Source organism: Drosophila montana, unplaced genomic scaffold (genome assembly GCF_035044405.1).
Source record: "Drosophila montana isolate Dmon_TW-CO22-7 unplaced genomic scaffold, ASM3504440v1 contig_2848_1, whole genome shotgun sequence".
NCBI classification, from domain to species: Eukaryota; Metazoa; Arthropoda; class Insecta; order Diptera; family Drosophilidae; genus Drosophila; species Drosophila montana.
In genome coordinates this window covers 102,450-115,032 of record NW_026997721.1, presented here as the reverse complement: position 1 = coordinate 115,032, position 12,583 = coordinate 102,450, and the positions used below count along the sequence as shown (strand labels likewise).

The window sequence follows — 12,583 nt, the reverse complement described above, 5'->3', positions numbered from 1 at the left end:
ATATATGTATATGATCCAGCCATTACAAAATTATATTTATGTAGTATTCATTTTTTTTTTTTAATAATAAGTCATTTCACAACACACCTATTTTAAATTTAGCCTAGTTCTCTTCATGTTCCAAATCAATATTCAATTCAAAACAGACTCGTTCGTCATCTTTTTTTTCTAAAAAGCCATTTTCATCTTCGATTAAATTTATTTACCAATTCTTTCGGAATTTTTCTCTGTTTGTTTCATTTTTGTCGTTTATCTAATCAGCGACTAGATAACAAAGGATCAGAAGAATCCTATGCTCTATTAAAAAAACGTAGGTTATGTTGTTCTGTTCACTATATTGTCCTTTTTTCGCACACTGTAAACGAAAAATATTCTAAGGCATTGTTTTGTTCATAAAGGGCGGTTTTCTTTCGCAAACACAGTGGTTAAATGTAAAGTAGTCTTTGGGTTAGCTTGGTCAACTTTTTGTTGCTTATAATTCTCAAGTGATTTATACTTCGGACTAGGGCTTATATATCTAGAGTAAGTTGATAGGTTACTGATGGGAGAGCCGGGAGCTCTTTAAAGTAGCTATACAGACAAGCTGGTTACTTTTGGTGTTTAAACCTTTTTGCTGCAACTAACTACCTTAAAACTTAGCTTACACAAAATCAGGTCGCTTAAGACATTTTGTTATTTTCTTCTAATTTACTTCCTGACCTCGTCCTCACTAATAACAAGAATCGTACTGGCTGCAAACACAACATTGTCTGCAATAAAATTATTTTGGTCTTGATTTATATTTTCCAAAATTTATCTCTTCAGCGTGCGCTCAACAATTATTGCTGCTGTTACAATTTTTTATACCCTGAACCCATTAAAAATGGGTAAAAAGGGTATAATGTATTTGTGCAAATGTAACAGGCAGAAGGAAGCATCGCCGACCCCTTCAAGTATATATATTCTTGATCAGCATCAACAGCCGAGTCGATCCAGCCATGTCCGTCAGTCTGTTCGTCTGTCCGTATGTATGAACGCAAGGATCTCAGAACCTATAAGAGCTAGAGATGTGCAATTTCCTCTGTAAGTCCTCCTAGTCCATGAGCAGATCGAGTTTGTTTCCGATATTTGATAACTTTCCCGTTTCCACGTAATCGATATTAATATCCTGTTTTTTGACCAATTTTTGTAAATAATAAGAGACACCAAACTTGACATGTAGCTTCTAGAATAGTATATATATATCAAGTATCTTTCATTTTATAGCTACCGCCACCTCCCCGCTACCACAACAAAGCTATAAATCATGTTCGCAAACCAACTTGTATTGCCCATCAATTTAAGCCACAACTTAAATGCAATTGTCATTTTGAGATTACACGAATATTTTATAGTACAATAGGATCTACTGCTGAAAATTTCATCAAGATCGGTTAAGAAACACAAAGGAAAATGTGTTTTATGCGGCCCACGTGTTTGCAGCAGCAAGCGCAAATTCCAAGAACTTCTGTATACATGTACACACAAACATTCATGCGCGTCTGCTTTGAATTCTATCAACAGCATTGCAGTTTCGATTGTAAATATAATTTTTTTATTTGGCTGGTGTGGCTGTTGCTTAGAGGCGGCAGCAAGTAATGCGGTCAGTTGCGAGTTCGAGCCCTGACAAGGGTACTTTTGGTTTTGGTTTAATTTATCTTAATTACTACTAAAGCAAACGAGCGCGTAGTGGGAGCTGCATTTGGTGTTGGAATAAGAGGGTTCAGGGTATCCCCTATTCTGGAGCTCCCGACTAGAACCTCTTGTTCTATTTGCTATATATAAATTTCCTAATCTAAGTGCCCATAGGAATTACGAACTATCTTTACATAAGCATTTTATATAATTTTTTGTTTTTCAGTAATGATAAAATTTGAACAACGAGTTGATGCTGCAGTAGAAGCTCTTTCAGCAAATAGCAACAAAAATGTCGACGAAAATGACTTTATTGATGCCTCCCGTTTGGTTTACGATGGTGTGCGTGAAATCCGACGTGCAGTATTAATGAACCGAGTAAGAAATAAATATTTTTAATTTAATTATTAACATAAATAACCAATAAAACATAATAAAGCGTCCATGGAAACATTCTGAGACGAATTAAGTATGACGATAGGTATTAGAATATCCAGTAATAATCAAGCCTCTACTACGTTTATATCTATGAGGTTTATATCTATGAGGTAGTCGCTGGGAGGTGGTGAGTGCTATAAAATGAAAGATACTTGATATAAATAAAACATTAATGAAGGTACATGTCAAGTTTGGTGACTCTAGCTCTTATTATTTACCAAAATTCCTAAATAAAAAAAAAACAGGATTTAGATGTCGATTATTATCGATTACTTGGAAACGGAGCAACTTATCGAATATCGGAAAGAAGCTCGTTCTGCGTGGGCACTCCAGCTCTTATAGGTTCTAAAATCCTGGCGATCATACACACGGACAGACAGACGAACATGGCTAGATCGACTCGGGTATTGATGCAGATCAAGAATAGATGTACTTTATGGGGTCGGTAATGCTACCTCTTTTTCTGTCACAAATACATTATACCCTTTTTACCCATTGTCAATGGGTTCAAGGTATAATCAGGATTCTGAGCAAGATGCAAAATAGGCACAAGCCCCGTCTAAAGCAGCAGCTAATTCAAAACGCAATCACACTATGTATAAACATAAATGCATACATACAATGGATATGAATTTACGGGCGCAATTCAATAGTCACACAATGATTATACTGTTTGGAAGATTAAATTGGTCGGTGGGGACACAACACCAGCTGTTAGAGTGGCATTCACACAAATACGATTCCTAATGCGAGTCTATCTCACACTTGCACATGCACATACACACTAAATATTAACGGCCGAAAACTATATTTATCGATAATGTCCTGTTTTATTTAAATGATTACGAATCACTGTACACAATTTATTATCAACAGCTCCAAACCGTCTTAAATAGTTTATTTTTTCATAAATCTTTGTAAAATCAGTATAAAAAAGTCGGCAATCAAAAATCAAAAAATAAGATGACTACAACAACAGCGGTACCTCCGAGGATGTATGGACTACCAAAGATACATAAGGAAGGACCCTGTCAAGGGAAATTTTTTGTTTTTTGTTAAATTTATCTTTATTACTTTATAACTAAAGCAAACAAGCGCGTAGCGCGATCTGCATTGGTGTTGGAATAAGAGGGTTCAGGATATCCCCTAGTCGGGAGCTCCCAACTAGAACTTCTTACTTGTTTGTATATTATTTTGATGTCTTAATTTGAAATCTGATTTATTTTGACTAACCCTTTTATTTTTAGTTTGGATTTAGTTGTGCCTATGTAAAAACCATTGCACTTGTTATTTTCCCCGTCACATGGTATGTAGTAAACTACGTTGCTTTTGTCGGTCACAGTAATTTTTATACCCTGAACCCATTAAAAATGGGTAAACGGGGTATATTGTATTTGTGCAAATGTATGTAACAGGCAGAAGGAAGCATCTCCGACCCCATAAAGTATATATATTCTTGATCAGCATCAATAGCCGAGTCGATCTAGTCATGTGCCTCTGTCTTTCTGTCTGTCCGTCCGTCCGTATGTATGAACGCAAGGATATCAGAACCTTTAAGAGCTAGAGACTTAACATTTTAGCTGTAGGTACTCCTAATGCACGCGCAGATCGAGTTTGTATAACTTGCCCCGCTTCGAAGTAATAGATAAAAATCGATATCGAAATCCTGTTTTTTGAGCAATTTCGGCAAATAATATGAGCTTGAGTCACCAAACTTGACATGTAGCTTCTAGAATAGTATATGTCAGGTATCTTTCATTTTATACCTATCGCCACCTCCCCGCTACCACCTCAAAGCTATAAATCAAGTTAATTATCCAAATTGTATTGCCCGTCAATTTAAGCCACAATTTATATGCAATTGAATTTTCGAGAAAACAGAAATATTCTTTATACTATTCGACAATAAGATGTACTGTCGAAAATTTCATTAAGATCGGTTAAGAAACAAAAAAGTTATGTGCGCACGTGTTAGCAGCATAGCTGCTGTATTTTCTGAATTTCTGTATACATGTACACACACACACATTCATGCGTGTTTGCTTTGAATTCTATCAACAGCATTGCAATTGCGATTGTATTGTTTTCGGTGCTGCTCTTTTAATTGGTTTTTTTTTTCTCATTAAAGCTCAATTATTGGTGTAGAGGTAGCGGTAAGTGGTGCGGTTAGTGCGAGTTCGAACCCTGTCAAGGGAACAATTTTTTTTTTTCATTTTTCTTTATAACTACTAAAGCAAACTAGCGCGTAGCGCGAGCTGCATTTGGTGTTGGAAGAAGAAGGTTCAGGGTATCCCCTAGTCGGGAGCTCCCGACTAGAACCTCTTACTTGTTGACTTTATCTTGTTGAAGAATTTTTGTTACGTATTCGTAGATTTGCGTGCTACTTTTGATTCTTGTTTGTTGTAGCAGTCTGAGCTCGTGAGGCATTCTGATAGTCGTGATACATATGGATAATAGGGATTTGTGTATTTTGGTAGGTTCTGTTGGCTTTTCTGTTCTGATTTGTTGTCTTTTTAATGTTGTTTTAATTACATTATGCGGGTAATAATTTTTCGTCAAAAGTTTTTTTATTTTATTTCCAATTACTTTGTGGTATATGGTGTCCGATATGTTAATCATTCTTTTCATACAACATAGTGCCGTATTTATAAACATACTTTTTGGGTGGTTTGAATTAAAATCGAGTATTCGTCCGGAGGCTATGGGTTTCTTATACCACTTAATTTTGTGTGTGTTGTCAACTGCTGCGTAATATAGAGTTTATAAATGGAATTTTCCCGTCTTTTTCTAATTCAGTTGTAAATTTGATGTGATTGTGAAAAAAATTCAATTCTTTTAGAATGTTATGCACTTATATTTTGTCCGTTAATGCAGAAAGGTCAACTATATATTTCGTTAAAAATCTTGGTTTTGTTGTCAACTCATCAGTAACGCTGTCGAACAGTTCCTCCATTATTATGTCTGCGATTACTGGAGAGGCCGGAGAACCCATTGGCCTTCCTTTTAGTTGTTTGCATATCTTGTCTTTGTATTTAAAATATCGGATTTCTTGAATACACAATTTCTCAATGTCTATAAATAGTTGTTGAGGCATAGTTGATCCATCTAATCCTTCTAATTTGTTGCGAAACTAAGATACTACGTCAAAGGATACTAATGATTCGTCTTTCCTAATATGGGAATTGTCCACTTTGTCTTTAAAAGCTAGTGCGTTCTTAATGTTGTACCTAGAGTCCATTGTCAGATTTATTAATATTTTTTCAATGTATTTGCACAGTTCTTAAGATGGTGATTCGATAGAGGAACATATTGGCCTCAGTGATCCTTTCTTATATACCTTTGGTAGTCCTTATGTCCTCAGAGGTACCGCTGTTGTTGTAGTCATCTTATTTCGTTTGTCCTTTGAAAGAAGACCCAGTTAGTCTGTAGCTTGCGGTTGCCATCACACCATAGACTTTTAAGTGTTGTTGATTTTCCCTTGCCGACTTTTTTACTGATTTTATAAAGATTTTTGAAAAAATAAACAATTTTAGACGGTTCAGAGCTGTTGACAATAAATTGTGTGCAGTGATTCGTAATCATTTTAATAAAAACAGGACATTATCGATAAAAATAGTTTTCGGCCGTTAATATTTAGCGTGTATGTGCATGTGCAAGTGTGTGATAGATTCGCATTAGGAATCGTGTTTGTGTGAATGCCACTCTAACAGCTGGTGTTTTGAAATAGCCCCTCCCCTCCGACCATTTCAATCTAACAAACAGTATAATCACTGTGTGACGATTGAATTGCGCGCGTTAATTCATGTGCTTTGTATGTATGCATTTATGTTTATACATAGTGTGATTGCGTTTTGAATTAGCTGCTTCTATAGACGGGGCTTGTGCCTTTTCTGCAGTGAAATTGGGTAAAGAGGGTATAATGAATTTGTGACAGAAAAAGAGGTTGCATTACCGACCCCATAAAATATATATATTCTTAATCTGCATCAATACCCGAGTCGAGCTAGCCATGTTCGTCTGTCCGTGTGTCCGACCGTCTATGTATGAACGCTGGAATCTTAAAACCTATAAGAGCTAGAGATTTTAAAGTTTAAACGTAGGTCCGCCTGGTGCGTTTCCAAGCAATTGATACGACTCGGTACGACATCCTGTTTTTTGAGAAAATCTCTTATGTTTTCAGAGCTACAATAACGAAATGTGGCTTCTTGAATAGTATATATAGATCAAGCATCTTTCATTTTATAGCTATCACACATTTTTTATACCCTGAACCCATTGAAAATGGGTAAAAAGGGTATAATGTATTTGTGCAAATGTATGTCACAGCCAGAAGGATGCTTCTCCGACCCCATAAAGTATATATATTCTTGATCAGCATCAACATCCGAGTCGATCTAGCCATGTCTCTCCGTCCGTCCGTCCGTCTCTCCGACAGTCCGTCTCTTCGTCCGTCCGTGCGTCTGTCCGTATATATGAGCGCAAAGGATCTCAGAACCTATAAGAATTAGAGACTTGGAATTTTAGCTGTAGGGCCTCCTAGTCCATGCGCAGTACGAATTTGTGTCCGATAATCGATAACTTACTCCGTTTCCAAGATATACTGTAGAAAATTTCATCAAGAGCGTTTAAGAAACACAATTATTAAAGAAAACGTGTTTTGACTTTCCTTTTATCAGCGGCAGCAAGCGCAACTTCCAAGAAAATCTGTATACATGTACACACACACATTCATGCGCGTCTACTTTTAATTCTATCAACAACATTGGAATTGCGATTGTATTGTTTTCTGTACTGCTATTTTTATTCGTTTTTTACTAATTAAGATTCAATTATTGGTTTTATTGTTGGGTAGAGGCGGCTGCAAGTAGTGCGGTATGTTGCGAGTTCGTCCCTACTGAGGAAACTAGTTTTTGTATACCCTGAACCCATTGAAAATGGGTAAAAGAAGGGTATAATGTATTTGTGCAAATGTATGTAACGGGCAGAAGGAAGCATCTCCGAACCCATAAAGTATAGGATACGCAAGGATCTCAGAACCTATAAGAGCTAGAGACTTGAAATTTTAGCTGAAGGTCCTCCTAGTGCCTGCGCAGATCGAGTTTATTTCCGATATCGATAACTTGTCCCGCTTCCAAGTAATCGATAAAAATCGATATCGCAATACTGTTTTTTTGAGCAATTTCGGCAAATAATATGAGCTAGAGTCACCAAGCTTGACATGTAGCTTCAAGAATAGTATATATACATATATCAAATATCTTTAATTTTATACATATCCCCCCACCTCCCCGCTACCACCGCAAAGCTATAAATCAAGTTAATTATCCAACTTGTATTGCCCATCAATTTAAGCCACAATTTATATGCAATTGCTTTTTCGAGAAAACAGAAATATTCTTTATACTATTCGACAATAAGATGTACTGTCGAAAATTTCATTAAGATCGGTTAAGAAACACAAATGATGCGCGCGCACATGTCAGCAGCATAGCTGCTGCGAAATTTGCAAGAATTTCTGTATACATGTACACACACACATTCATGCGCGTCTGCTTTGAATTCTATCAACAGCATTGCAATTGCGATTGTATTGTTTTCTCTGCTGTTATTTTAATTGGTCTTTTCTCATTAAAGCTCAGTTTTTGGTGTGGACCTTGAGTAGAGGCAGCAGCAAGTGGTGCGGTTAGTTGCGAGTTCGAAACCTGCCAAGGGAACAATTTTTTTTTTCTTTTCATTTTTATTTATTGCTACTAAATCAAACGAGCGCGTAGCGCGGTTTGCATTTGGTGTAGGAAGAAGAGGGTTCAGGGTATCCATCCCCTAGTCGGGAGCTCCCGACTAGAACCTCTTACTTGTTAATACTAAAGCAAACGAGCGCGTAGCGCGAGTTGCATTTGGTGTTGGAAGAAGAAGGTTCAGGGTATCCCCTAGTCGGGAGCTCCCGACTATAACCTCTTACTTGTTTATTACTGCTACAGCAACGCGCTCTTAGCGCGAGGAAGATGGTTCAGGCAAAGACAATATAGACACTAAGATGAGTAACGCCATACAACAAAATTCTACTGAGCAGCTTGATTTTTTTAATTTCGAGACCGAGAACGAAATCAGTATCATTGCGCTCTCACAGCCGAAAGAGCGAAAAACTAAAAATATAATATATTCTCAGCTTCAGCTATATGAGGGCCGTGCAAGCAATTATGTTTGTATGTGTGTTAATATACCCAGCGGACCAAACTGTCGCAAATGATATCGCAAACTGGTGAAATGCGAGACTTTACCCGACAAAACTCTCGCAATCGCATCGGGAAACGATAGCAATATGAATCATATGTCGTTCAGTTTGTGGCAGTCAAAGTTTCATTTACGATTGTCGCCAGAAATACGGTTAGCGAGCCTTTTGTGATATGTTTTGCGAGCCTTTTCTGATATTTCTAACGAGTCTTATAAAATATTTTCTGTGATACTTTTTTGATTAAAAAAAATATTTTTTTTAAGCCGGTAGAAATATTAAAAAAAGTCTCTTAAAAGATATGGAAACGGCTCGCATGAAATATGGTTTGCGAAACTGTTTTTTGTTTAATGCCCATTTTGTTCCCATAAAAATGTTGGTTGGTGTTTTTTTTTAATATTCATTTTCAATTCAAATTTTAATTAAAAAATAAATAACATTTTATTTGATTTAAATTTTAAATTCATTTCTTTGGCAATCTTATAATTATAATAAAAGTTAATACATAAATAAATTAGTTTAATTAAAACTATTAATGAAAGAAAAAAATCCCATGCCAGGAGCATTGTCTTGCAACATCATCCGCTATTATCTGGCGCCAGGAGCTCCTAATGAATTTGTCGTACGCCTTTTCAGCACTTTCGGGGCAATAGGGAATAGTTTAGTTATTAATAAACACTTGTTAATTACTTACCTCCCTACAGAAATCCAATTTTCACTGTTCACTTAACCACGTGTTTGCTCGCTTCGGCGGAGAATAGAAAAGAGAGCAAAGCAATTTTTCAACCCCCAAAATACACATATTTTTCGGGCTGAGTAGGAAACAACAACAAAGACAACACAGCATCCGAATGCCGCGTCATTTTTACTCTCTCTCTCTCTTGACGATGTTGCACTCTCTGAGCACGATAAATATTTGAAACAAAAACAACACACTATTCTCTCTACTGTGCACGCATTTTTATCGCAAAGATCTCACTGCCACGCTCGTGTGCGAGTGTTTTGCGATAAAAATGTATCCCACTCGTTTTCTGCTCACATACGAGCTCATTTGTGAGCATTTTGCGAGACTCTCTCTAAAGGCTCGCATGTTGGTCCGCTGGGTACATACATAACAGCATATTTGAATGTGTTGTTATTCACTGCTCTGGCTTTGGTTGGTGAAGAAATAAATTTTGTTAATTTTCGAGCGCTGAACATGGCCAATCCCAAAATTTGTGATGACATATGAATGCATGTTGTGTACTGAGGTTGGCTCCGTAGAAAAAATGTGTTTTAAAGTCGATGCAAATATTTATATAATTTCTTTGAATTAAATTATTAAGTTATTACTATTTTTAAGTTTTAAAAAATAAATTAAGAAATAAAAGAGCGCAAAATTTGTTCGTTTTAAAGGTACATGTTATTAATTGTTTTTTTTTTTTTATTTAGTTATATTTATATTTATTTATACTTAATATTCATTTGTACAAATAAATATTGGATTTGTATATTTTAGCACTATATATGTCTTAATTGGGGAAAAATAATATTAATTTAATTTAATGAATTTATATAAATATTTGCATCGACTTCAAAATACAGATTTTCTACGGAGCCAACCTCAGTACACAAAATGCATGCACAAATTTGGGATAGGTCATGTTCAGCGCTAGAAAACTAACAAAATGTATTGCTGCATCAGCTAAAGCCAGAGCAGTGAATAAAAATATGTATATGTATGTCGGAGTATGGTCTTCATTTTCGGGACCATCCGCGACTACCTTGTGAACCAAGCGCTTTCTTGAGCGTGACATCGTGTTGCATCAACGAGATTTGTTTCAAGACTAATTTCACAATGCCAACATTTCACTTCGCGTGTATACCACACACATACAGTGACACCCGCGTTCCAGGCGCAAGCATTATATTTCTCTCTCTCTAACACACTGTCACGCCTAGGCTGCGCTGGACAGAGAACTCTGCCAGGCTCGCAATAATAGAAAGCACAAAGCAATGTAGAAAAGATCAGTATAGAATGGAAGAAATAGAAAATAGACAAGCAACGCATTCTTGTGAATTTCATACAATCGATTTATTCATGCTCTTACATTTCCATTCGTAATACTTAAAATTAAACTAATTAAACCTGACTATCACACCTCTTCGTGTGTAACAAAATAACGAAGGAAAGTAACAATATGCTTCACTTACTCTGAAATGACAATTTGATCCCAACTTATTAAAACAAAGTTATTTAAAATAAAAAAAAAACCAATTCAAAACTATTTTTCAAAGTGCCAACTCAATTACAGAAGTACAGGGTATTATGCTAACTACTTCTCAGTATATCCGGATATAAGTGATTTCCCATTAGATAACAACTCTCTTGTGAGGTTAAAAGATAATCAGGACACTCTCCAATCCAGGCTCCTACTGTCAAGCTACTCACCAGATGCTGGATAAGTAATCACATAAACTCGTGCACCAAACAGCACCAATAAATAGCATAACAGCATGATCTTCAAGTATAGAGTCTGATATCTCACATTGAAATCCATCAATGCCTCCACTACATGTTGTAGATATGTGACGCGCTGAAAATAGTTAAGCCGATTGAATTTAAGCTGCCTTAGATCGGGCTCAGTGTATGATGAAGATGGCGCTGTACCCAGGAAGTGTGCGGGTGTCAAGACGTCAAGATCACCTGGATGCTCTGAAAGTGGAAGTAATGGTCGAGAATTAATAATTGCCGTGATGTGGCAGACGAGCGTGGGCAGCGAATCGAAATCCAACAGAGCGATAAAAGTGGTGCGAAGCAGTCTTCACAGCGGCTTCCCATAGTCCGCCAAAGTGCGGAGAGCGAGGAGGGATGAACAACCATTCAATTGAGTCGGATAGGCAAAACTTGTGAACAGTCTTGATATGCTCGTCACTCAGGAACAGGCGGCACAGATCTGCTAGTTCATTCTTGGCACCTACGAAGTTTGTCGCATTGTCAGACCAGATGCTTGAAGGTCGAGAGCGAGTCAGTATGAACGATTTAGGGCGTTTTGAAACGATGTTGTGGACAAATCCTTTATAAGCTCTAAGTGCACCGCCTTTGTAGCGAAGCATATGAACAGGTTGATATATCATTTCACTGGTGGCCTGTTGCGCACTTCGCTCTTGTAGTAAAATGGTCCACAGAAATCAACGCCAGTGGCCATAAAAGACTACGATGTGTCAAGACGATCAGCTGGTAGGTCTGCCATTATAAGCTCTGCCAATCGTGGCTTGGCACGAAAACAGATTGTTCATTTGGCAACAATACTGGAGACTGTTTTACGACCGCCTATGGGCCAGTACTGGAGCCGAATCGAAGACAATAAGGCGCGAGGTCCAGCATGTAAGTTTCGTTTATGAAAGTGAACTATGAGTGCTCGCGTCAAGGAATGCTGACGGGGCAATATAATTGGATGTCGCGCTGAAAAGTCCAACGACGAGTTTTTCAGACGTCCATCGATGCGGAGTAGGCCGAAGTCGTCAAGGAATGGTGCAAGAGAGGCCATTGAGCTAGACGTTTTGACATGCCTTCCTTCCTTCAATGCCTTGTAGTCATCGCTAAGAGTAGCCATTTGCACTGACCGTAGCAACCAATTTGTGCCAAGATGCACGTGGTCCACAGTAAGTTCAGCTTCTCAGATTCGATTTACAAATTTACAAATATAAGCAAAGACCCGTTGCAGCTTGGAAAACGAATTGATGAACTTGCAGCCAATCGAGAAATCAAGTTGCGCTGCAGTTAGGAGGTTCCAATAATGCAGCTCCGCAGAGTTCCAGCTTTGGTACAGTGATGGTATTCACGACCGCGACACGCGATTTGGAGTACAAGAGACGTACGCTGGTGTTGCCATGGCACTTTGAGACTGTAAAGACGCATGCTCCATAAGCGCTCAGGCTGGCATCACAAAATCCGTGAATCTTCACTGTACTGTCTGATAAGAATGCACGACGGGGTACTAGAATTGCTGAATATGCTCAAAATCAGCGGAGAAGTTGACCCAGGCTGTGCTTAACTGTACGGCCAGGCTCTGATCCCAGTCCAGTTTTTCTCTAGAGATCCTGCGTACAAATTTTAGATTTTGTTATTACGGGACCAACAAGACCAAGGGTGTCGTAAAAGCGAGCAATTGCGGATAGTATTGCCCGTTTTGTCAGTCTGGAGGGAAGCCTCAGTGGAGAATGGAGAAAAGGAAACAGTCTGAAGCGGGATCCCAAACGAGGCCTTACGTTTTCGTGATG

The 12,583-nt window shown here is 37.7% G+C and overlaps 1 protein-coding gene across 7 annotated transcripts in view; it reads left to right on the top strand.

Annotated features, from left to right (window-relative positions):
• Nucleotides 1-12,583, top strand: part of alpha-Cat (catenin alpha) — a 56,022-nt gene that overhangs the window by 21,369 nt on the left and 22,070 nt on the right. For 6 of the 7 annotated variants that reach the window (XR_010436528.1, XM_064684598.1, XM_064684597.1 and 3 more), the window contains exon 6: nt 1,880-2,031. Coding sequence is in view for 6 of the 7 variants with exons in the window: in XM_064684598.1 (XP_064540668.1) it covers nt 1,880-2,031 (152 nt within the window). In the remaining variant the exon portion in view is untranslated. Of the gene's footprint in view, nt 1-1,879; nt 2,032-2,092; nt 2,194-12,583 lie in introns of those variants that run through there. The other variant, XM_064684602.1, reaches the window with a different exon arrangement.